The 23949-nt window shown below is 40.2% G+C and overlaps 1 protein-coding gene across 1 annotated transcript; it reads right to left on the bottom strand.

Moving 5' to 3' along the window:
* Window positions 1-3388: 3388 nt before the first annotated feature.
* On the bottom strand, window positions 3389-23792 carry actn2b (actinin, alpha 2b). Its single transcript, XM_022198359.2, has 21 exons — window positions 23414-23792; window positions 19334-19448; window positions 19102-19221; window positions 18846-18932; window positions 18547-18634; window positions 17447-17525; window positions 14614-14695; window positions 14158-14243; window positions 13797-13889; window positions 13250-13480; window positions 12862-13009; window positions 12390-12540; window positions 9876-9984; window positions 9042-9182; window positions 8561-8743; window positions 8095-8229; window positions 7593-7772; window positions 7268-7414; window positions 6658-6723; window positions 6385-6543; window positions 3389-6201 (listed from the first exon to the last, which is right to left on the bottom strand). Exons 1-21 carry the CDS (start codon window positions 23540-23542, stop codon window positions 6043-6045), a joined length of 2688 nt encoding a protein of 895 aa, XP_022054051.1. The 5' UTR covers window positions 23543-23792; the 3' UTR covers window positions 3389-6042.
* Window positions 23793-23949: the final 157 nt, after the last annotated feature.

The following is a 23949-nucleotide window of genomic DNA, read 5'->3' as shown; positions in this document are numbered from 1 at the left end:
CAAAGAAGAGCCGGCTCTTTCGGCTCCCAATTTAGTATAATTGTCATATTTTGGTGTTAATAAACATTGAAAACCATAACTTTTTCATTAAAAAATACTTTTTGTAATGTTCTCGGAATAAGCAATTAAAACATACAGAATGTAGTATTTTGGGTGGAATAAATGTTTAAACTCTTAACTTGTTGGTTACAAAACGTGATTTGGGTGGAAAAAACCTTTGAAACCATAAGTACTGTGTACTTGGGTGAAGTAAACCCTCAAAACCATAACTTGTTTCTTAGAAAGTCTTTTTTGAGTGGAATAAACCTTTACAACTTTAAGTACTGCGACAACAGATAGAATATTGGGTGAAATAAGCCTTTAAAACAAAAAAAATTTCAGCTACAGATGACTATTTGCAGGGAATAAACCCTTAAAGCATAAGTACTTCAATAGAATTTAGTATTTTGGGTGAAATAAACATTTAAACTCAACTTGTTGGTGACAAAACACTAATGGGTTGAAATACACCTTTTAAAGTATAAGTAGTTGGACAGAAAGTACTGTTTGGGTGAATAAACCTTTTTAATTTGTATTCTGGGTGGAATAAACCTTTTAATTGTAAGTTGTGCACTTTAGTATTCATCCAATTTTGTAGCTGAGCAGAAAGCAAAGACCCTTGGTGAAACTCCAGCCAGAGAATTTCTACAGACATATATGACTGGGGTTGTTTTATGCCAAATGAAGAAAAATCTGTATACAAATGTATATGAAGTTTGTAGGGGAAAAATGTAATAGCTGCATTCTCTTCAACCCAAAGAGCTCACAGGACATTCACCTGTAAATATCATCTGACTATTGCTTCCAGTCAAGTGTTTTTTCTCTCTCCCTAAAAAGGGTACATGTATAAACTTGAATGTTTACCTTATAAACTCTGTCTGATTGTGTGGGAATTCTTTAAAGTCTTACCAAACTCTGCAGGCTAAAACTGGACACGAGATAACATTAGTATCTCAGAGTGTAGTCGTGATGCTGGCTCTGGTGTGACCACAGATGGTAAATAAAGATGACTGATGTGTCCACACCAGAGAAGCCCATGTCTGATGTAGCACCACATATAGCCTGGATGCTGCAATATGTTGGTTAAAATAAGATAAATACCACAACTAACCATGCAGTCCTATTTAAAAACTCACAACATTTTCTAATATAATAATTAAGTTAAACAAAACTATCACAGCTTGGCACCTTAAGCTCATATTGTTTAGCAGGGTGGATGAAAGTGCGAGACATTTGCAGTTAAAAATACCTTTTGTAAATACTTACATTTTCCTAATGTACTTGGTAATTTCCTATACAGCATTTTGTTTCTTTTTATAAAGAAAAAAACTTCCGGTCATTGTCATTTTATTTCCTAGTTAGTGTTTCTCTACATGTTGAGCTCTATGTTTGTTAGTAGAAGGAGCTCACTGTTTTTGCTTGTTGTAAATAAAAGACTCCCTGTGTTAGTGTTGAAACTAACTATCTGAATTTAATTCAGTGAAAGTACATAGTTGCGCACCATCTTTATTTTCCATAATTACCAACAAATGCACAATTTTCTCCAGGAACCTAGAAAACTATGAAATCCTGTTCCCGTTGCTTTTTTGTGGTTGTTGTTATGATGGCTGATTTAGCGTCTTACCAAGGGGCAACAGTTGAAACCTCTGGCACATTTACGGTGCTGTTGATTAATGTGTTTTGTCACTGAAAAAAATATTCACAAATTCTAGATCCGTGAGATAAATTTGTGAACAGTCATTATCTAGTAGTAGGACTTGTATAATTCTAATGAACCTCAACCATTTTTCAAAAAACACTCAGAACTTTCCCTTGATTAAAGGCATTATGGAGGATGTCTTTTTTTGTTTAATTTGTCTGATTCACATAAAATGAATATACTGACCTTTAGTGGACTTGTATGTATGGTCTCTAAAAGAATAAAAAATTAAAAAAAAAAATAACTGTGGACATGGCAGGACCTGAAAAACATCAGCCAATCAAAGCGCTCGGACCGAGGCGTTTGCTTTGCTCCCTTTCCTGTCAATCAAAAATCTTCCAGCTCAGGCCTAGTTACGTAGATTACGTACGCCTTGGACTTACGTGTTTTCTGTATGTGTTGCTTAGGTATAGCTTCGTAGTTAGCGGGCGACTTGTTTTGCTCATCTTTTTTTACATAATGGCAGATAAAGATCCAGGGGGACCCAGCCGTAAAAGACAACATCACGAGTCCTACGGAAGTTTCTGGAGGGGGGCGTTTCTTTGTAAATGTTAAGAGGGGGGAGGTTAGAGGGGGGTGATGGAGAGGTTGTATGTGCGCATGCTACGTTCAAAGTCGTAAGAAATTAAATCTCTTCTAATGCCTTTAAAACTGTCATCTCTGGAAAACCACCTGATGAATTTCCATGAAATCTGCTTTGAATATTTATGGTGGCAAGAGTTTCAGTGACCCCATCACAAAACAACCTTAACTTTTGTTTAGTTAGCAAGCCACCAGGACAAAAGTTACATTTGCTCACAAAATTCAGAAAGATCTAATTGCCTGAATATGCTCAGTCTCACCAGATGATGTTGGTCCATTTTGGTGACATGGCCTTTCCTCTATACCACACGTGCACCAAAAAATTCACTTTTCACAGAGCACACTGTATTATGTAACACCATGATTGGCCTGACATTTGCTGAATACATCAGTGCTTCTCAAGGAGAGAAGCCCTCTGAATTTTTAGTCACTGACCTGTTCCGTGGTGACATCCTGAGATAAATTCTATATTTTTACCACTGAGATGCAGAACTAAAAAAAAAAGAATGAGAAATTTTCTTTCCATCCAACAACCTCTTATGATAGGGCAGAAAAGATGCCTTTGCAGATGTTCTTTTCTAAGCCTGAAATATTTTACCAACAGGGGGAAGAAAAATCTATATTTTTCATTAAGTTGGTTTTGCTCTCCAACCATATTGATATACTTCTTAGCTTGCAAAACAACACTTGAAATGGAACTCCCCTAACACTCAACCAAATAAAATTCACCACTATCTGTTTCTATTTCTGTCTGTTCAATCCCCAACCTGGACCACAGAATAATCAAGTGTAATTTCATACACATATGAAGAATTTGGTAAATAAATTATACAGTAAAGGACTGTTAACTTGCTGTTTGTAGAACTACAAGAGACATAAACAAATGATCAATTAGAAGAAGTTATAATTTACTGTTGGTACTTATAATCGAAGATGTTTCAGTCATTTCAAGAATTCTGGCTTACATGTGGATTATGACAAGAAATAATTCAAAGTGTGAATGAAAGACATGCTGCAAGCAAAAATTTATCAGGCTGAAAAAAGGGGTTCAATTAGTCACAAACAGTTTATTTAATGAATGCATAATCCTGAATTAGATAACAGAGCCAGCAAATTCAGCGAATCTTCATTTTGTTACCAAAATACAACAAATCAAAGTTAAAATTAAAAAGTTTCTCACCTCTTACTTGCATCTAATAGACTATTATAATAGTTTACTCTAGAGTCCCTATATTATCAGAGTAGCGACAACTGGGGATTTGAAGCCATTTTGTTTCCATTCACTCAATATGGGACGCGCAGCGCGAGGTGCACATTCACGAAAGCTAGCTATTTGTGGATTTTTTACTGTTTTCAAGACATATTTTGGACAAAATATTTTACTGGCTTGTTTTGTCTGGATGTCCAAGGTTGGATTATGGCCGTTTTTTGTGGAATATTTTCATCTGTGACTAGTTATGAGGATTCAAAGGTGAGTTTTGCTGTTTACGTTATTTATTGGACAATTGTGTTTATATTACCCGCTGTGGTAATCACATCTGAAAGTGGTTTATACCGGCGGATTCATGAGAATCTAAGCTTTTCATGGGTGTATAATGTTTCTATCATCGAGTTTGCAGCTTCGGTCAATTTAGCAAAATACGTTTGCACATACGGGCCGCTTAAGTTTAACGGGGTTCATGCATCTCCATGCATGAAAATGGTCAAAGTCAAAATAACCACAACTGCCTAAAATCACATCAAACGTTTCTGTCATTCACCCATACATCATAACATGAAAGTACATACATGGGACTAACCTGGCACAAAAACGATGAAGTCGGTTTCCATCCCACTCTCCGGACTTATTTTCCCACAGTTTCCTTCTTTCACTATTACTGGGAAATCTAAACATGTGGAATCCCTTCTCCGATCGATTTGCGCACCCAAAGGCACAACAGCCCATCATTTTTCAGCTATTTAAGAAGCGAAAAAGGACCTAGAATTACTCTCTGCAGTGTAAACAACGTCAACAGGAAAACCCGGCGTTCATGAATAGGAAACAAAATGGCGCCTATAGATCACGTGACCAAAATTTTTTGGACCCGTCGGGTCGATACTCTGATAATGTAGGGACTCTAGTTTACGCCAGTGATTTGAGGCTGTGCAAAATGGCCGATGAGCCCTTCTCAGAAAATTCTAGGGGCAAAATCAAGAACAAAATTTTTTTGATCTTTCATTGTTTTTCATCAACAGCATCCCAAAGATTGTTTCGTAAGTAATTTTCATTTTTGGTGTAAAGTGTTTTCAGCATGTACCAGCACATTTTGGTGAAATCATAGCAACTACTGGATATTTAAGTATTTTGTGGATGACAGGATGATAAGTATTTATCATTTCTTCATCACTGTGTGAAGAGGACAAATGAGAAATCAGCATGGAGGTATGCATTATTTTAACATTAGGACTTCAAATGTGTCAAGGAGAAATTGGGAAACCAAGTAAAGATATTTAGCCAGCACATAATGGCATACATGGCTAAATAAGGGATTTATAGAAATATCTTTAAAACGCCCTGAAGCAGAAACAACTGAAAAAATGCTTACATGTACCTAAAATGTTAAAAAGATGCTACAGTTCACAAAATGAGTACAGGATGTTAAGAGTACTCACAAAAACATGACCATAGTAGAGGTTTCTATACAGGTATTTAAAAAAACAAATAAGATCCCTTGTGTCTACTGCAGCTTACCTCAGAACACAATTAGAATAAAATGTAAATGAAGGCTTTACATGTACGCCACTGCCACACACACTTCTATTTTTAATCCATAATTTTCCGTGACGACATCAAGGAGGTCTCACCTTGGTGTTACATTTGAGTTTCATGTTCTTGTGTATTTGTTCTTTGCTTTTTAGCACAGACACACACTTCCAGGCACATGTAAGCATGAGCATATTTGTTCCTGCCAGAGAAAAGGTTGAATTTTGCATCCCTCATGAACACGACACATTTAATCCTCTGGGTTTTCTACCTCTTAAAGCACCAGGCAATTGTAAACATTTACTTTAGCATTCATGCGACTTCTCATTTTTTCCACCGCTGGTGCTGCATATTTTTGTCGTTTTGGGAACCCGCTGTTTATTGATGGATGGCAATGGGTTGGAAATTGCTTTTGCAAACTGTAATTCACTTTAACCATCTCAAAATGCCTTATCAGAACATTTTATTCCCAAAACAAAAGGCATAGTGAGGAAACATGAAAACAACACACAACTCTGCAAGACAAAATGGGACTGTTATCTTCAATTGATAGACTATTGAAATAAAATTATCCCATCGGTGTATGACTTTTACCAAATGATCTGTATCTTTGTCGCTTCTGTTTACCTTTAGTGCAAAATTCTATTTTCTGCTCAAATAACAACACAAGTGATAAAGTAAATTGCATTGTTTTCCAATATAATTTGATCAGGGCAGTTTCTGTTTCTTTAGAGGGGCATGTTTTAAACAAAAGGACGCAGGAAGAATACCAAGTAATGACAATGCTCAGCACAATTGCAGACAGCCTACTGTGTCAGAAAACTTATCAATAAAAACTTTCATTTAATTCAACACGTTCGATACACCTTGCATTGTTGATTCCTTAATTTCATCAAGGGATGGAGGGCAGGGTAGGACTGCAGTGGGGAGGTACGGGGACGGGTAAACGCTCAGTAGATTAAAAGGTGTTCTGGTCAGGTTAAAGGTCACTCTCTCCGTAGAGGGCAGTGGAGAAGGCAGTGTAGTCTAGCGCCCCTGGTGGTGCGCCAGGTCCGGCATAAGGTGGCATCCTCATGATGCAATACTCTGCTTGTTCAGGGGGAAGTTCTCTCCTCAGCTCATCCACAAGTATATAGGGCTGTGGTGGTGAATAGAAAGTTGCCTGTAAGATTCGTACTAACACATCCCTTTTTTCCCCATTTCAAGTTCATGAACAAAATAGCAGAGCATGGCAATTACTTGGAAATAATGGTGAGACTAAAATGTGTTAAAGTCAGCCCAAATGTCAGTAAGTCACACTAGCTCAAACACACACATGTACCTTATCAGCTGCCAGGATCCGGAAGGATGCCACAACCTGTTCAGCAGTGTCCGTATCAGCAGTCTCTCTGGTCATGAAGTCAATGAAAGACTGGAAGGAGACAATCCCAGTGCCATTGGGATCCACCAGGATCATAATCCGGGCAAACTCCACCTCTCCCTGAGAAAAGCATTAATGGAGAACATCTGCATGCATGTATATGTAAAATGCATAAGACAAAAAATATGAATTCAGTTAATATCATATCCTAGTCAATCCTGATGTAAAACATACCAAATCATAACCCATTGAGATGAGGCAGGCTCTGAAGTCATCAGTTTCCATTGCTCCGTTCTTCTTCTACAGGTTAAATTTCAGGTTCACCATACAGAACATAACAGTTGGAGAGAGGACAGACTGAATCATAAATAAGATCACAAACTAAGTCCATCAGATGCAACATTCTTGTCATATAGCATGAAACATGGCAGCCAGATTGAGAGACTAAATCCTAAAAGACATGTGCTATATGCAGCGTTTTCTAAAATATCCCCAAATCTGGCAGGTACTCTGGATGGGCTGAACTTTCTTTTTGGCTTTTGTGATAACTTCTACAATATTTAAAATATCAGTGAAATATAGTTAAATTAGATTACAAACAACAGCACAATAGCAGCTACTGTTTAAAAGGGATGATTTGCGATAATGAAAAATTTAAATATTCATCCGTCCTTTCAATCAGTAGTGGTGAAATGTAGGATCAGCTGCAGACCACCACTCCAGACAGAACATATGGCCGACGCTGTTCACAGTTACAGAAGTGTCTTTGAACAGTGGGCTTCCCCATTCTCTGCTTCTCAAATAAAGACAGATACCAGCGATGTGATATGGTAAAGAGCTGTACCCTGTCAAAGTGGTTAAAAGAAGATCTGAACTCATTCATCTGCTGCTGACTGATGCCCTTGGCGTCCCTGGTCAGGATCTGGGTCTCGATCTCATTGATGGTTCGGGCGATGGTTGTGAGGAGCAGCTCCCATCCAACACGGATGTGCTGTTGATGCAGTGACAGAGCGGACGTGTCAACACAAAAACAACACATCTGGACCACTTTAATGAATATTGAATGTCTGGAAATTCAGTACATCCTATGCAGTGTATGTGTTGCATGTGCCTCCTGTTCATTTGATCTATATGTGCATATATTAATAGCTGTGGTGCTGGTGCTGTACCTCCATAGTGTAGTTGGTATGCTTGTTATCAAACACAAGCGATTCTTGGATTAGTTGGTGGTCTCCCTCCAATTTATCAATGTTGGGTTTGTAAGCAACAATGACATGTTCACATTGCTTCAGCTGGGTCATCTGGTCCTCCAAGGTGCCTCCTATCTCCAGGGAGCAGCGCCCAATTTCCTGTCACGATAACATATGTAATGAGGTTGGCTACATTTTTACACCAATTAGATCGTAAGATGCTAATCTGAAGATCGGCTGGTTTGCTTACTGACACTGCAGGGAGATAAATGTACGTAGCTAAGGATAAACTCTGCCAGGACATTTTCCAAGAAAAATTTTGTGTCTATAATTAGCAGTTGTATTTGGCATTAATCAGTCATCATCAAAAAGCCACCGTCATTGGACCTCCATTATGTACAATACATTTGAAAATAATTATCTCCCAGTTTAGGTCTTTATTTGATTAAGTCTCAAATTGCTAATGAAGTCTGTATCAAACCTCCATCCTGGTCTGTATCCAGGGTCCAATGAGATTAGCCTGGGCAGCAAACTGCCGTCTCAGCCTTTCATTGGTATGCTGACGTGCCATCTCCTCCTGGAGGGCACCATCTCTCTGGGGAACCAGCTTCTTAACCTACAAAACATACATACACACACAAAGGGGTTACATGGTGCTGCAAGAAGCTCACTACCCCAAAAAGAGCCATTAACAATAAACCAAACCAGGCTAGGATATTTAGATAACATACTTTAGATTCTTACTGGGTGCTGAACACTTCAGCTCAGTGATAATATGCTAGAGAAGTCCTTCTTTAATTTATCAATAAATGCAGACAAGGCTCTCCAACCTCCATTTTTCATAATTATTGCCTTTTAAATGGGCAGACACCCACTGTTTGAAAAATGGCCATTACTCAACATATTATATGAATGTGTAAGCGAGTGCTAGTTAAAACTGTAGCTACCTTTTCCCACTTGTTGAGAAGCTCTTCAAATGTGATGGTGCTGTAAGGGTTAACAATGTTGGCCTTGATCCCGTAGCTCTGGGAAATTTTCAGCACCTCATTATGGATTCCCAAGATGGCCTGTCTCTCTGCGTCCGCCTCGGGTAAAGTAGCTTTGAACTGCTCATGAGCTGCGATTAGACTCTGGAAGAGGAAGTAGAAGAGGGAAGTCCTGCCATTTTATTTAAATTTCAATTTGTCAAGAGGGATAACTTTGTGTGATTTTCTTACAGGTGACAAGTATAGCAACATTACACTAAATAGCACCAGACACCATGTAGATATTTATAACTCAAAGGAACAGTATATAGGCTTCACACTGAACAACCAAATATGATGCATCATCATTTGAAAGTTGCGAGCAGGTCATTGTCATCTGGACTATATATCAGCAGCAATATTGTAAAATGCTGCTTTAATCACACCAAAGGCAGTAGCTTACCTGGACCTCTTCAATAGTATGAACTATGAACATGTCCTGCAGATCCTCCATAGCTCCTTCCATCCAGTTGTTGAAAGGTGCTGACCTCTTGGCAAACTCCAGGAACAGCTGATCAATAGTTTCCAGCAACTTATCTGTGCGCTGAAAAGATTACAAAATGTAACACGTATGTTTTTAAATTTAGATCATGTCCAACTACAGCTCCTCATTATGCTTCCCCATGTCCTAACAAGGAGTCATCCTCATATCTCACATCACAAAAACCAACATGCCCTCACCTGTTTTGATGAATAATGCTAGGATCCATGGAGGGTGGCGGGGAGTAGGAGATGGACAGGAACAGACCCCTGTCCCTGTCATTCAGATTTAATCCTTGGCCCCTTTCCCAGGCCCTCACACATTTGCAGGTCTGGAATGGCCAGCATGGATCAGAGGAAGTGGCTAGTGGGCTTTGAGCCAGCCACTTCCTGGGCAGGGTTTCTACATCTATTCCTCCTTTATCCCCTCCAGCCTTCTATTTCACTCTTCTATGTGGGTCAGGGTTTTTAGAGGGGATCCAATTATCTCTCCTCATCAATCAGTTGTCTCTTCATTCACAGACATCTAAATAAGCTTCGGCTATCATTTTGATTAAGTTGGTTTTGAATGCATTTTCATTCCATGTCAATGTGGAACATTAGCACACTCTTGTGGAGACTTCCCTAACATATACAAAGACGTCTGAACTTCTAGGACCTCACCATCTATGATAAAGACTAAAGGCTTTGATATGAACGTCTTTCATCCGTTTTCAGTTATACATGAACATAAGTCAAATCTTGATCTCATCCTTACCTCCAGTGACTCTCTCCTCTTCTGAGTCAGGGTCCCCAGCTTATCCCACAAGTCACAGATGCTCTGGCAGCGTTGGTTCACAGCGGCAACATCATGGTAGTCAAGCTCACTGGAACAAAAACGGAAAAAGAAAATTCAAGTGTCACCTTTTCAGATTTGGAAAAGGACTTGTCATTTGGAGAATTTGTCCAAACAGCAGCCACTGATAGCATAGTGAGTTAAGTGTCATGGAGCACAGAGTGGTACAAGTTTAAGGTCACATTAAATCAAAGCATATGTACAAACCCAGTTGTATTGACTTCAATATTGAAGCAAATAACTAAACCAGTACTCTTTTTACAAAGAAAATGGACTATGTTGTTGCCACAAAATTTAAATCAAAGCCCAACAATGTATTGTACGTTTTACACCTGAAACCCAGCTCAATCCATGTTGATCAATTCTAGTTGGCCTAATAAGGTCACATTAGGGATCTTGAAGACTAGAATAGATTTTGTATTTCTTTGCATAACCACACTGACTGTTCAGTAAGTTTATGCACTTCCTGTATGCTCAGGAAACTTCTGTTGAAGGCTCTCAGAGGACCTAAAAAAAAAAAAAAAATCAAACTACTGCAAAGTAAACAATGTGTTCATTTAGTTTTTTTTTATTGAAATTTAAGTCAAGCAACTTCAACAAAAGTCACAATAGAGTAAACTGCACGGATTAGTAGACCTGCCTTTACCCTGAAATGTTTCAAGTTGTTTGAAAAACAAAGCTTGGTTAAATCACAGAAAACTTGGGAAACTTCTGGGGCTGCTGCAGGAATCCATCACTGGGAACCAGGGTTTGATCATCAGGGAAGTTGTATCTCTCATAATGGACATCATCTTGATGATCTCCACCGTTTTCATACTCTGTCTGGAAGTGGGACAGTGTACCAGGAGGATGCTGACCACTCAGGAAGAGGTCAAACAGGCTTGGTCCAAATGACTGTGAAAATGGCTGCATGAAGTCTCCTTCAGGTGAGAAAGCACTTGACAGCTGAGCTGACATATGAGGAGGACCTGCCGTGAAACCTTGATCTTCCGTTTCCCTTTCCATATTTCCATGCTCAAAGGTGGATGCATAGTTGCTTAACTCACCACCCTTAAAGGGAGGTTGCAGATATGGAAAAGGTGGCACAAAATCCATCTGCTCAGTTTCCTTTTCTGAGTTACCATGCGCACTACTGCCTTCAAAGCGATCAAGCTCACCCGCTTGAAACACAGGTGGACGGGGAGGAAAGCCAACATGAGGCTGGGGCTGAGATGTTCCAGATGTCAAGTAGGTAGCTGCAGACTCTTCCATAGGACCCCGAGCAGATGTCACACCGTACATGTCTGGAGTTGAAGTGAAGCTTGCTGGATTGGTTCCAGGAGGAGAATATTCTCCCTCTGTTGGTCCATCATACAGAAATGAAACAGTAGGATCATTTGGATCATCGGGCAGAGCAGGGAAATTAGGAGGAGGAGGAGAGCCATAACCGAGGTCAGGATTCCCCTCCATGTTTGAGAGACTGCTCCCATCAGGATTGGGCTGGTTCCAGCTCCATGCTAGGGGCAAATAATGTTTATGGCAAAGTTTATTAAGCGAAAAGAAAATCTGATAACATTTAGGTCACTTAAGTTTAAGTAAGCATCTGAGAACATTTATAGTGTCAGTAATGTTGTAGTCTTACCATTTTTAGCAGGAAAGCAATGGACATTCCAGCTTAACAGTGCAACGAGGAGCAACTGGCTGGAAAAGAAAACAGCATCAAAATAAACTCAAAATAAACAAGCCACAAATAGAAAATGAACAAGCAAACATAATCATCTGACCATCACATACCTTACAAAACCCCAAGTAGCCATTTTGCTTGTCAGTTGAACCATTATCCTCCTCGCTCAGAGCACTTGTTAAATATAAAACAGGAAATACTTTGAAGCCAATCCCAGATTGAGCAGGTAATGACACACAGGTGTCTATCATTGCTGGTTGAAACCCTCAGCATGTCTGTGAACCACACCTCTCTGCTGAAACTGTAGTGACAGACACTTAACTAAGAATAAGCATCAGGAATATCTAACCTCCACCGTGGCCTGGAGTTCCAAAGTGGTTAAAAATCATCTCTCAGTGAGTGACTGGGAGAGAAATGGTGAGTGATTTTGTTCCAAATTATTGTGTTAACTGCTTGCTTCTAACGGTTTTCTTCTTCCACTGTCTCAAAAGTGAAGAAAGGAAGCAGAACAGATGTTTCTTGGAACAATACATATTTTCATTTTCTATGTGAGCACAGTGCAGCGTTGTGCACATCTTTTGTTGCTTGTCATCCATAATTTAGTCAGGCAGTCACCCCTGTAGGTTATATTTTGTCTTTGGCCAGAACACAATTAAAATAATATTTACAAGAGAGAAAGAGAAAACAATATTGCACTAGCTGACTTTGATATTATTTCCCCTCTTGGGTCTCCATGACACATGACTCAGACATCTGCTATAGGGAGTGCGTACTTTAGTTCCTGAGCAATGGCAGCAATCTGCTCCACTCTGTCCTGGTGGGCTGCCAAGTCACTCTCAAAGGCCTCATGTTTTCGTAGCAACGCTCTGATTTCTGTTAGAGTTGCTGTTTCATAGTCCTTCTGGGAGAGGATCAGTTCTTTACCTGAATATCACAAGAGAAAGGAACAACAAGGTAATTAGTGGGTTAGAGCTAAACACAGGCCTTATTTGGCCATCGCAGATAGAGAAAATGGCCGCTCTACGGGCTGATTGCATTGGACAGAGTCTAAAGCCTTCAATTACATCTCATTAGGAAGAAGTCTAAACAAACCCCTGGACGAAATGAAACACTTGTACAATGAAAAGCAGGTTGAGTAGCAGGAATACTGATGACTGCAGATAAACAACTAATAGACACAGCACTAAGAAACAGAAAAGCAAGTATAAAGAGAGTTAAAGAGCTAAATGTATTACTGCAACTGACCGCTGGCCCAGTTCTCATGATTAGTGGCTTTTTGGCGAAATTTCTCTGCCAGGTGGTCCAGCCTCTCGAGCCTACGGATCTCTGTAAGAAGCCACTCCTCGTAGCCTTTCTCTGCTTGCTCCAGGCCCTGCCATGCACTGGCTATGTCCTATCAACACAATGAAAAGGAAAACTCAGTTGAAACATTGTTTGTTTCTGAATCTAGAAATGTTATAAATATCACCCTTCATCAGCGTAGTGTGACTGCTTGTTCCTTCAAAGTCCTGCTTAAGACTGAACCACTAAAGCATTTCCCTTATGACTTGACATGAACAGTAATGTACACAATCACAAACATGTCTGTGACCATTTAATTACAATCAAGGAAAGAATTTGAGCTGTGACTCACAGATACCATCTTCCCCTCAGAGGGCATAAAGGCAGGGCGATTGCTGATGCGCAACTTGGTCTGCAGGGTGTTGAAGTTAATTTCCAGCTGGCACTTCTCCTGCACCTTGGGGGGCTTGTGCTGGCGTCTGTAGTCTCTGAAGTCCTCCAGCTTCCGCTGCATCTCTGCCATGGTCTTCTCTGGGGTTCGGTTTTCCAGCCAGGGAGTGGTGCGACGGATCCACTCCAGCAGCTGGGAAACACAAGGACAACATGGGAATAAGTGAAGAGGCAAAAGAGCTTCATGTTAAGATAGACTGTGATGAATAATTCATTTTTTAAGCAGATGGGTCTCAGCTTATCGCAGCAAGAAGATACATAAGTGGGGAGAAGAGAGATGTTTTTTAACCCAAACTTAAGCTTGAACTTATACTTTGATTTGCTTTCATGAAATATGCAGAGGATCAGCTTTACTGCATTTATGATTATTCACATAGTATTTCACTTTGAAAAATAAAAGGTTTTATCAGATGAAGTGTCATTATCATATTTTTCTAAAGAAACTTTACCTCACTGGCCAGTCTCTCATACTCCTCCATTAGTTTCTCATTTTCTTGGTTTACGCCGAGCACCTTACAGATCCTGTTGGCAGCTGTCTCCGCCTGAGAGTACAGAGCACAAAAATATTGTAATTAAATCAGCAAAGTAAGACAGCAGGCCGTGCCCCCATTGAGCCTTTTTAATACACCAAATGACATTATCCTCACAACACATTTGTTGATCAGCATGCCATTTCAAAACCAAACCGACAATAGGTTTCTGCACCCGACTGTGTTCTCAAAATACATTTGTTCTGTTGAAAAGAGAGACATGAATAGCTAAGTAGTCTAAATATAAAAATTGGGAAAGTGATAGTTTCAGCCTCGATACCTGCTCGGCTCCAGCAAATGCATGGTAAAAGCAGGAAACATAGGTCATGATGGCTCTCTCGTCAGGTTTGGGGGTGTTGATGATATCTGTAGAAATAAAAGGAGGAATAATTAACATGGCAGAAAGAAAGACACAGGTGGAATCTACAACTAATTTGGTGACTCAAGGCAAAAATCCATTTGAAGCCTCCTTTGACTGCTATCTATTTTGTTGTTATTGTTTCAGTTCTTTACATATAGATGGTTCAATAACAGCAGGATCATTATGTGTTTAGTTGTACACATAACTAATCATGACTGAAACGTGTGGTTGCTGGTTACACCTCTATTAAGGAAAATGGGCCAACAGACACACACATAGGAACAGTCGTATTGTTAAAGCAAATTTTAAAGATCATAAAGCTGAACATCTTTATCACAAATCTCATACTGGATGCTTCTGATTCATAAATATTACCTTCTGCGTCCAGCATTTTGGGAATGTCCAGGTGTTTCTCAGCTATGTCAAAGGCCAGGTTCAGGTTCCCCAGAGGATCATCCTAAATAAAGAAACACATTTCTACATCACTGCAGACCAATGCTGGACTTAAAATGCCCCGGCGCTGAGCTCCATGCTGCGGAGGACACTAAACTCCCTGGCTACATACTCTACATGCACTTGAAAATCTATCAAAAAGGTCTTCCACACAAAAACCTTTAATCTAGTTTAACTTTCCACATGAGTCGAATGTTTATTAGGCCCTTCATACGAGTGTGTTGATTACAGATTTACCATCAACTCTTCACAGGAAAGTCAATTGCTATTGACTCATTTTCTCAATCCATAACATTCATGAGTTTTTTTTAAATCTGACAAAAACCACTTATGAATATTGCTATCCTTGATGCGTTTTTTTTTTTTAATTACGCTTTTGATACTTTAGTCTCAAACATGTCAAAGTGAAGACTTCAAAATCAAAAATGATGAAAAGGGCAAGTAAATCTTTACATTCATGATTCTGTTACCAGCATATGTTTATTTTTTTATTATGCAAATTATGTGAATGACCATCAGCCACTAAGTAAATTGACTGATATATTATTCAAATAAACATTTCACTGGTATAAAATAAATCATATCTGAAATGACAAATTTAATCACAGACGTTTTCTCTTCTCACAAAAGTGACTCTGACAGGAAAGTGTTTTAACAGAGGGGAGTGGTGCATTAGGCCAACAGCTGACAGTGAACCCTTTGCTAATGGGGCAGTCAGTGAGAGCACAATGGGGTAAAGGGATCATGCTATCATGCTGCTGCTATTGTCCCTATGTCTGTGCTGCTGTTCCATAAAAGTAGGGGGTGGGAAATTGCACACTACATGACAGCACCAGCTGCTCACAGATCCAGTGCAGGACAGATGGATGGATGGATGGATGGATGGGGTAGTAAAACGATGGGATGGATGGACAGAAGGATACCCCAAGCCTTCCATGTGTGTGTGCCTCTAACCAGAGCTGTCTCAGCAGGCTATAACACTGCAAGCTTAACGAACACGCTCACCTGGAGCCAGACTCAACAGCTGCCTGGCACACAATGCAACTGTCTCCTGGCAGCATGAGCAGAACTGAAGAGTCAAGGTGTGACTGAGCGTGTGAATATGTGTGTCAAAGACAGACAAAGAGGGAGAAAAATCCAGTGGAAATAAATTATATCTTGTGGTATATTGTAGTGTATTTCCTGTGTGTGCATCACCGATTATATAGCCTTCCTAACTATAAAAATTGGCATAATCCTTGTAGCGATACCTAAGATTCAACCAATAAATATCACAGTTATCATTTCACAGACCTTTCTGACTTTTATGAGGGCTGGTCAACCTCTAACTGGGGAACACAGCGTGACAGCATGGACAATAGCAGACGTAAAGCTAAGCCGGAGCTCTGCAGGGACTAGGCTCATGTTTCTGTGACTATTCAGGGTCAACTTCAAGTCAGGTCACTGAGTTGTGTGCTGAAAAGTGAGTGGCTCTGTTACCAAAACAAATGGAAATGTCACTCTTCAAATCCAACCATGGTGTTCCCCTACTACACATTTACAGTATCAGATCACATTTAGCCAGGGTGAAGTAAAAGTTTCGACTTGAGGTCAGTTCTCATGAATCCATTCATTAAAAATAGTTATTCTCAATTTATTTCTATTAGATATTCATTGACTAAAATGTCTTTTAAACCGTCAGATATCGACAACTCTTTAACATTAAATCAGACTTGGCAGTGGAAATGTAGTGCCCCATACACACCTACGGCAGCCTCTGCCTTTCCATTTGGCTAAGAGTGCACCTTATTCCAGGAGGGAAAGTGGGCATTATTTGTATATTATTGTCACTTCACGAACACAGGAGGAGAGCCAGCTATGCTCTCCAGCTCAGCAAATAAGCAGCTCACTGAGGCCCTCATCTGTTTATACACAAACACTGAGAATCCCAGGCATCCATTAAACCAGAACATTTAAATGAGACATGGATTCATGCTCCCAAAACACTTAAAGTTTAAGTCTGTATGCACACACTGATATGCAAGACAGTATGCAGGTTTCAAATGCACGAGAAAAGCCATGTCACTTCAGAGTATGTCATACAAGAGAGGTCACATATCTCTGCTGTTAAATCCAATTTTGTAATGGATGAAGTCAGATGCACAAAAAACGCAGCCTTTACATGTTAATTATGATGAAATTGTAAACTGCTTCAGTGAAGACTAATGATCCGTGAGGTGAGACTAAATAAATGCACTTAGAATTCATCTGTGAACAAGGAACATATCCACAATAAAAAGCAGCATTATAACCATCAGCCAAATAAGACACTGTGACACAACACAGAGCTGGTCCTCTGGAATGCTATGCATTTGTAAGTGCACTCAGAAGTGCCATAAATAGCATAAACAGTCCCAATGAACCAATTCTAGTCAACTGATAGTTTGCAATCTCCTCTGGATTCAACACTAAAGCCGACACAAATTACTTCATCAAACAGGCTAATAGGTGAGCATTGCAAGTGTGTTATTAGCAGAGGAAAGAGGACACGGTTCACAAAGACGAGATACACTCGAGCCCTACTCTTCTTTACTGTTTCAAAACACAGGTGAACACATCCAGAAAAGCAGTTCAAATTGCCATTATTCAATATTCAGAGGGTATGTCAATTTATCAGCTCATACTGTGATAAAAGTGTTAATTTTGTGGAGATCGGTGTGTTAGAGTACAGGGCTGAAACACAGCATCCTGGTTATGAAGTGAAACCACACGACACCTTGTTGAGCTTAGAGTAGTCGAGGAGGTCGGGTCTGTGTCTATGAATCAGGGCGCAGAAGGCCAGGCCATCCTTCCAGCTTCACCAGCCAATAAGCAGAGAGAACCAACATGTCAGTTTAATGAGATGAAAGTGCTGAAAGTCCAGTTTCAGCTTTAACCATTACTGGTGCAACAGCACTTGGTGGCAGCATTTCACTGATGCCATACTCAAGTTGTGACACTTTGTATTGCTTCATGTCAGTGTGAGGAAGAACTTAGTACAGACATAATGCTGTCAGATGAATTCACTCACTTTCCAAACATTGCATTACTGTACAGACTATAGATAATCCAGATTAGCTATAAATCACTATAATCAGTGGCAAGAATATAAAGGGGAACTTCGTTTTTTTTCAACCTGGGGTCTGTTTCCATGTAATTTCATACATGTGAGTGATAGAGAAATGAATTTTCGACATAGCGCCAGTATTTAGCCAGGCAGGCAGGCAGCTTAGCAGCTCGGCTAGCAGCTCGGCTAGCGAAAAGTATGGGGCAGCTGGCCCCCCCACGTCAAAGTCCGCCCTAACGTGCTTTTGCCCCACACTGACCGGCTCAGATAGTCTCAATGAGTGTCCCACAACATACTAGAGATGAGAAGTGAACGAAAACCTCCACATTACCTGGTGATCGCTCTTTGTTGTGGTCTGTATCCAAATCTCAGGAGCTAGAAAGCAAATCGCGCGATAGCTCGTGCCAAAACCGATTTCCGTTCTAGTGTCCTGAGATTTGGATACAGACCACAACAAAGAGCGATCGCCAGGTAATGTGGAGGTTTTCGTTCACTTCTCATCTCTAGTATGTTGTGGGACACTCATTGAGACTATCTGAGCCAGTCAGTGTGGGGCAAAAGCACGTTAGGGCGGACTTGACGCGGGGGGGCCAGCTGCCCCATACTTTTCGCTAGCCAAGCTGCTAGCCGAGCTGCTAAGCTGCCTGCCTGGCTAAATACTGGAGCTATTTCGAAAATTCATTTCTCCATCACTCACATGTATGAAATTACATGGAAACAGACCCCAGGTTGAAAAAAAAAGAAGTTCCCCTTTAAGGCGTAATACTGACCTGACATGGAAGTTTTGGACATTAACATTTCTGTAGGGAGCAGTCTTTCTTTGACACCACAGAAGAAGACCTTCCTTGGCAGATGTTTCTGATGAGAAACAGAATTCATATAAATATCTGGTCAGTGTTTTTGTTGTAACATAAAAGCTACTTTGGCTCAAGTGAACAAAGACTTCTTTTTCATATAAAACTTTAATTTAATTTCATGTACAGGTCACAATATGTTTCTAGAATCTTTGGAGACTGTGTAAGGAAATCAAAATAGGAGATCTAATTTATTTATTTATTCATTATCTCACCTTCCACTGATATGTCCTGAATGGCAAAGCGGAGGATGATAGTCCAAATCATTCCAAGGGTCATCTTTACATTTCCATCCACAATCTCTGAAACCCAAAGAAACTGTCACAATTTGCTGTAGCAGACATGATAAAATACAGACTTAAGTTCAGACTTCTGCATATATTATAGGCACATAATGATATGTGTGTGGGTTCCTTCGGGATACATGATGGCCTATAGTGCATTCATATATACAGGAAGTGATTTAGTTACCTTCAGCTCCAATGGAGACCAGTTTCACTCCTTTGCTTGTGATGAATTCCAATGCTTTGTTGACATTAGCAATCTTATGAAACCGCATCTTCCCTCTGTCTGGCTTGGGTAACCTCTCTCCTGCAAACCGAATATTCGGTGACAGGGTCAGTTATGTATACAACCTACAGTAAATCACTGAAACAAGAAAACATGGAGTGATGAAGGAAATATCATCCTTTAGTGTTCCAACCTGAGATAACTTCCAGCAGCAGCATGAGTTTTAGTCCATTCCTGAAGTCCTCTTCAATGTTTTCAATTTGAGTCCCAGCTTTCCTCAAGTGGGAATTACACCAGGCTGTGAAGGTCTAACAGGAAAGGCCAATTAAAATGGGATTTGATAAAAATGTCACTGGACAAATGCACAGTATTCAATGCAGGAAAACTGAAGTACTGTTTACTTCCTGGGAAGCTCAGCTGATGTACCAAAGATTAAAACAAAAAAAATGGAGCCATACTGTTAATTTAAAACACTGTATATTACATTTTGTCACATCTCACTTATATTCTCTTTTACATTATCGAGATACATAACAGGTGTGATTTTTCTCTCAACAAATGGAGACAGCAAACAGCTTAATAAATCTTCACTATTCACCAAATCTACCACCACATTGCTTTGACCTGTGCTACATTTTGAGGCTAACCTTCAGTGAACAGCTAGTTATGTTTAATTGTTAAATAGCCAACTTTTTCTATTGTAGTTCCAAAGCTAACACTCATCAGGACCAAATGCACTCCATGTGGGGCACTGAAATACCGTAAATCAAGTTAAGACATGATCATTGTCTTTCTCCTATTTTTATAAGCTGTCTCAATAGCCAGCAGTTCACAGGCGCTCAGCACTGTAAGGATGAAAGCCAGAAGCCGACCACAGAGCACATTCCAGCCGATATAAGGTGTTAAATTTAGACTGCTCTGCTGTGCCTCACGATAAGAGACCGGCAGGAAAAACGTCAAAACGTCTCTCCATGTCAACATGAGTGAAAATGTCACGTGGACGCAGAACAAGTTCTCCTCTCACGTCACTTTCTGTCACTATTTTGCCACTTATAATATGACATGCTGATATGTTACAGCTGCATGGAGATAGCTCTATCACAGTACATGTATGCTGCTCTTCCAGGTCACAATCATTACTATACTGGGGCGCGAAGACAGGAAGGTATGGATAATGGATGACAGTATCTAAAACTCTCGTGTAAAATAACGTGAAGGGTATGTAACGAGGAGAAGCTAGAAATTAAGTTTTGATGTTTATTGGGGCTTAAATCAAAAAGCTGAGAAGCAGATGCTAAAGTCATACAGGGGTCTTTATTGTAAGCTAGCTGGATGACATACTTCCTGATGACATTTACCTCTTTAACCTTCCACCTTCACCAACAATAAACAGGTCTGAATGAGTCCTTGTACTTTACTTTGTAAGGCCAACAGAAAAAGTGTGATGCTTCCTGAAAATGTTAAGACAGAACAATTCACTGGCTGCACTTTTTGCATTTTTACCACATGATTAATGAAAAGTGTGTAACAGATCAGTGTTCTTGTCCCTTATTAATACAGCAGGAAAGGATCAGATGCAGTATGTTTTATTTATATACAAGCACAGGAGAACATTTTGAATAAGTTACTTTTAACTTTCATGAGTGTATTTTTACACTTTGAGTTCAGCAAAGTGGCATCACTTAATGAAGATATTTTAGCGCTTTTTCCAACCCTGATTCTTATGCTCATATCCAGTGAGAATGCATATGAGTGCCAACTGCCTAGCCAGTAACTCAGCCTTCCCCCATGAGTGCTGGTGCAAAAACAGAATATTGCAGGCTTTAGAGTAAAGGCCTTCACATTCCACACTGAGTGAGTCCCCCGGGGTGTGACATTGAACTGCTGCCCTCCTTGTTAAAAAACGTCGGCCGCCGGTCCTCCAAATTTGACTCAGTCACAGTCTCGCAGAACCCTCACTTTCCAGGCACCCCCGCCCTCTCCGGCACTACTGCCCAGTGACGATTAAAGCTAAAAATATTCATGAATCACATCCAGAGAGGACCAACCCTGTCACTGAACTGACTGATGCCTGTGGGGCCTTACTAGGGCGGAGACTGGCAAGCTGTGTCCAGGAGGACGGAAAATAAATGTGGATGTCTGACATGTTGGAAAGACCGAGCCGCATCAACGGATCATGCTCGTTTCACAAACTTCCTTTGGTCTGACTTAACCTACATCATCACAACATCGCTGCACTTTCACTTGGTGAAACACAGCACCCTGGCAGCGAAGACTTGGCTCTGTCTTTGTAACATGAATGGGCACTGAAGGCTTCATCAATCTCCTCGATAAACCTGTCCGAGTAGATTCAAAAAAGGTCCATATAAGCACTGTGACATTACTATCCACTGGAGAAGAGGGATCACAGCTGTTAGTGGGATTTAAAATGAACCCCTTGCACTATGACATGGCAAGAGTCGAATTATTTGGAAAAGCTTACAAAAAGTAGCTCCGAATATAGCAAACAAAAGCTCTGCAAGAGTCAATTTTATCATCACGGAGCCAAAAAGAAGCTCTACATTCGTGTTACTGAGTGCAACCTTCAGTGATGCTGCAGCTCTGATCAGTTTGAACAGCTGCTCACAGAGCCACATCACTCTCGAATGAGCACTTGTAAACTCCGAATTACCATCAGCAAAAAGACAAACACTGGAAAAATAGTTGTGCATATGGCCTGGAGACCTGCCTATCGTGTTGCTGCATTGTGTTCCCAAAAATACAGTTTTGTCATCGCCATGGGGGCCACAGGGAGGTTATAGAGGGCACAGAGCTGATGGCCTCCAGTTGTGCAAAGAGCTGCAGTTTAAGGGCCAAGCCAACTTTTAAAGCCCTAAAACCAACTGAGAGTGTGGGAGGCCGAGGCTATATTGAGTTGAGCTGGTGCTGGTACAATATTTCTGGGTGGCTTCTATAAACAAAAGAATTCCGCACCAAGGACACTGGATTAACCCTAGTATAATGCCTTTTGGTCCCGAGGTTAAAATTAGATGTAGCGTCCATTCTAATCCCAAGAGCGTCATCATGTGTTAGAAGCATCTGTTGACAGCTCGCATTCCACGCGTATCAGTGGAGAGGCAGCAGACTGTGGATCTGCTGGAAGGCAGAGCTATTGTTAGCTGGTACCCACCACATCCGTCCATCAAGCCTCCCTCCCTGGACCCTGGCTGGAGTCAAGCCCAAAGCTCTTAACCAGGAGTACACTAGAGGTTAGGGGATGCTGGCCTTCCAAATAAAACTGTGTGTGATGTTTTTTTCCAATAGATCAAATGAATAATCAAAACAGATATGTAAAAAAAATAATACAAAATAATACAAAAATAAAAACAAAGCACATAATAGTAATAAAATAAAATAGAATAAGATAATAATAAACACAATATAAATAAAGTATAAAGAACACAAGAAAATTACATATAGGATGAAAAATAAGAACAAAGCCTGCTCACAGGGGATCCAAGGAATCTACAGTTATGTTTGGTTGGATTTTCCTGTAAATTTCTGAAGGGTCTTAACTTTAATTACTAATGCTGTAGGGTCTTAACCTTAATATTTATAATAGCCAGGTGAATTTGTGTTAGTATAGATTTTCTGTAGAAGTTTAGTCTCAAAATGTAAAATACTAAATACTAAAATAGTAAATTTACACCATAAATAACAATGTAGGGTTTGAACCACTAATATTTAAACATGTTTGGTTTATTTGTTAAGTCAGTGTTATTTTTTGGAGTTGTAAAAGTAAAATGTGAGTTGACTGAAAACATAATTTTGAAAAAAATGAACAATTAAAATAGTCTATTCTCTGCTAAAAAAAAAAAAAAAAAGAATCACTTTCTGGCCATGAGGTAAGCTATTTATGCTGAGAATAGCTGCTAGCTTATTGTGGGTTATGAACTGTTACTTATTTGTTGTGCACCTTTGTGTTGTCCCCACATACAAGCACAAAAAGACAGTTATGGAGGATAGGTGTTTTTATTTTGAAGACGTTAGCCGAACGTTTAGCTGGCCGCTACAGGTAGCTTAACGGTCATCCCAATGGTTGTCTGCACAACTCTTTTAAAGTAAATTTATTTTAAAAACAAAAACGACATTTTTTAAACTTTGAAATGTAACTTAAAATACATTTTTTTTTAGCAACAACGCTGGTATCTTTGCCTCCATCACTAAAAAGCAGCTAGCCAACATTCACTTGACTTTTAATTATCTTGGAATCAGGTTAATTTCTTCGACATACTTTCCTCTGCTGTTGTTCCCACGCAGGGTCCAGCAGCATGTCCCGGTCCCACTCGTCCTCCTGCATCATGTACTCGTCCTCGTAGCCGTTGTCATAGCGCACCGTGGTCTCCACCTGGGTCATCATCATCGTGCCGTTACTTTCAGCCCCCTGAAACTCGAGTTATCCTTCGGGCGGTGGGTAAGTTAGTGTAAAGCTGAGGACGGGGTGGTAGTTTCCTGACTTTTTTTTGTGTGTGTGTTCCTGCTGTTTCTTCTTCTTGTGCCACTCTCTCTTGCTCTTGTCCTCCGACCTGACAGACGTCTGGCCCTGGGTGGTTGCCACAGATGAACAAACGACGGTATCATTAGTACTGGACAGTCACGTGACGCCTCCATACCTTCCCCCCCTCCTCCTCTAAAACTCCCCATCGCACACCCACAAACACTAAACACAGCGGGACAGTTTATCATCTTCAAAACAATAAAACAATATTTATTATTACAAATAAGAGGAACTTTCATTTAGGACACAAAACAACACTGGGGGGGGGGGGG

Source organism: Acanthochromis polyacanthus, chromosome 15 (genome assembly GCF_021347895.1).
Source record: "Acanthochromis polyacanthus isolate Apoly-LR-REF ecotype Palm Island chromosome 15, KAUST_Apoly_ChrSc, whole genome shotgun sequence".
Taxonomy (NCBI): domain Eukaryota; kingdom Metazoa; phylum Chordata; class Actinopteri; family Pomacentridae; genus Acanthochromis; species Acanthochromis polyacanthus.
This window is presented reverse-complemented; position numbering and strand designations above follow the sequence as displayed.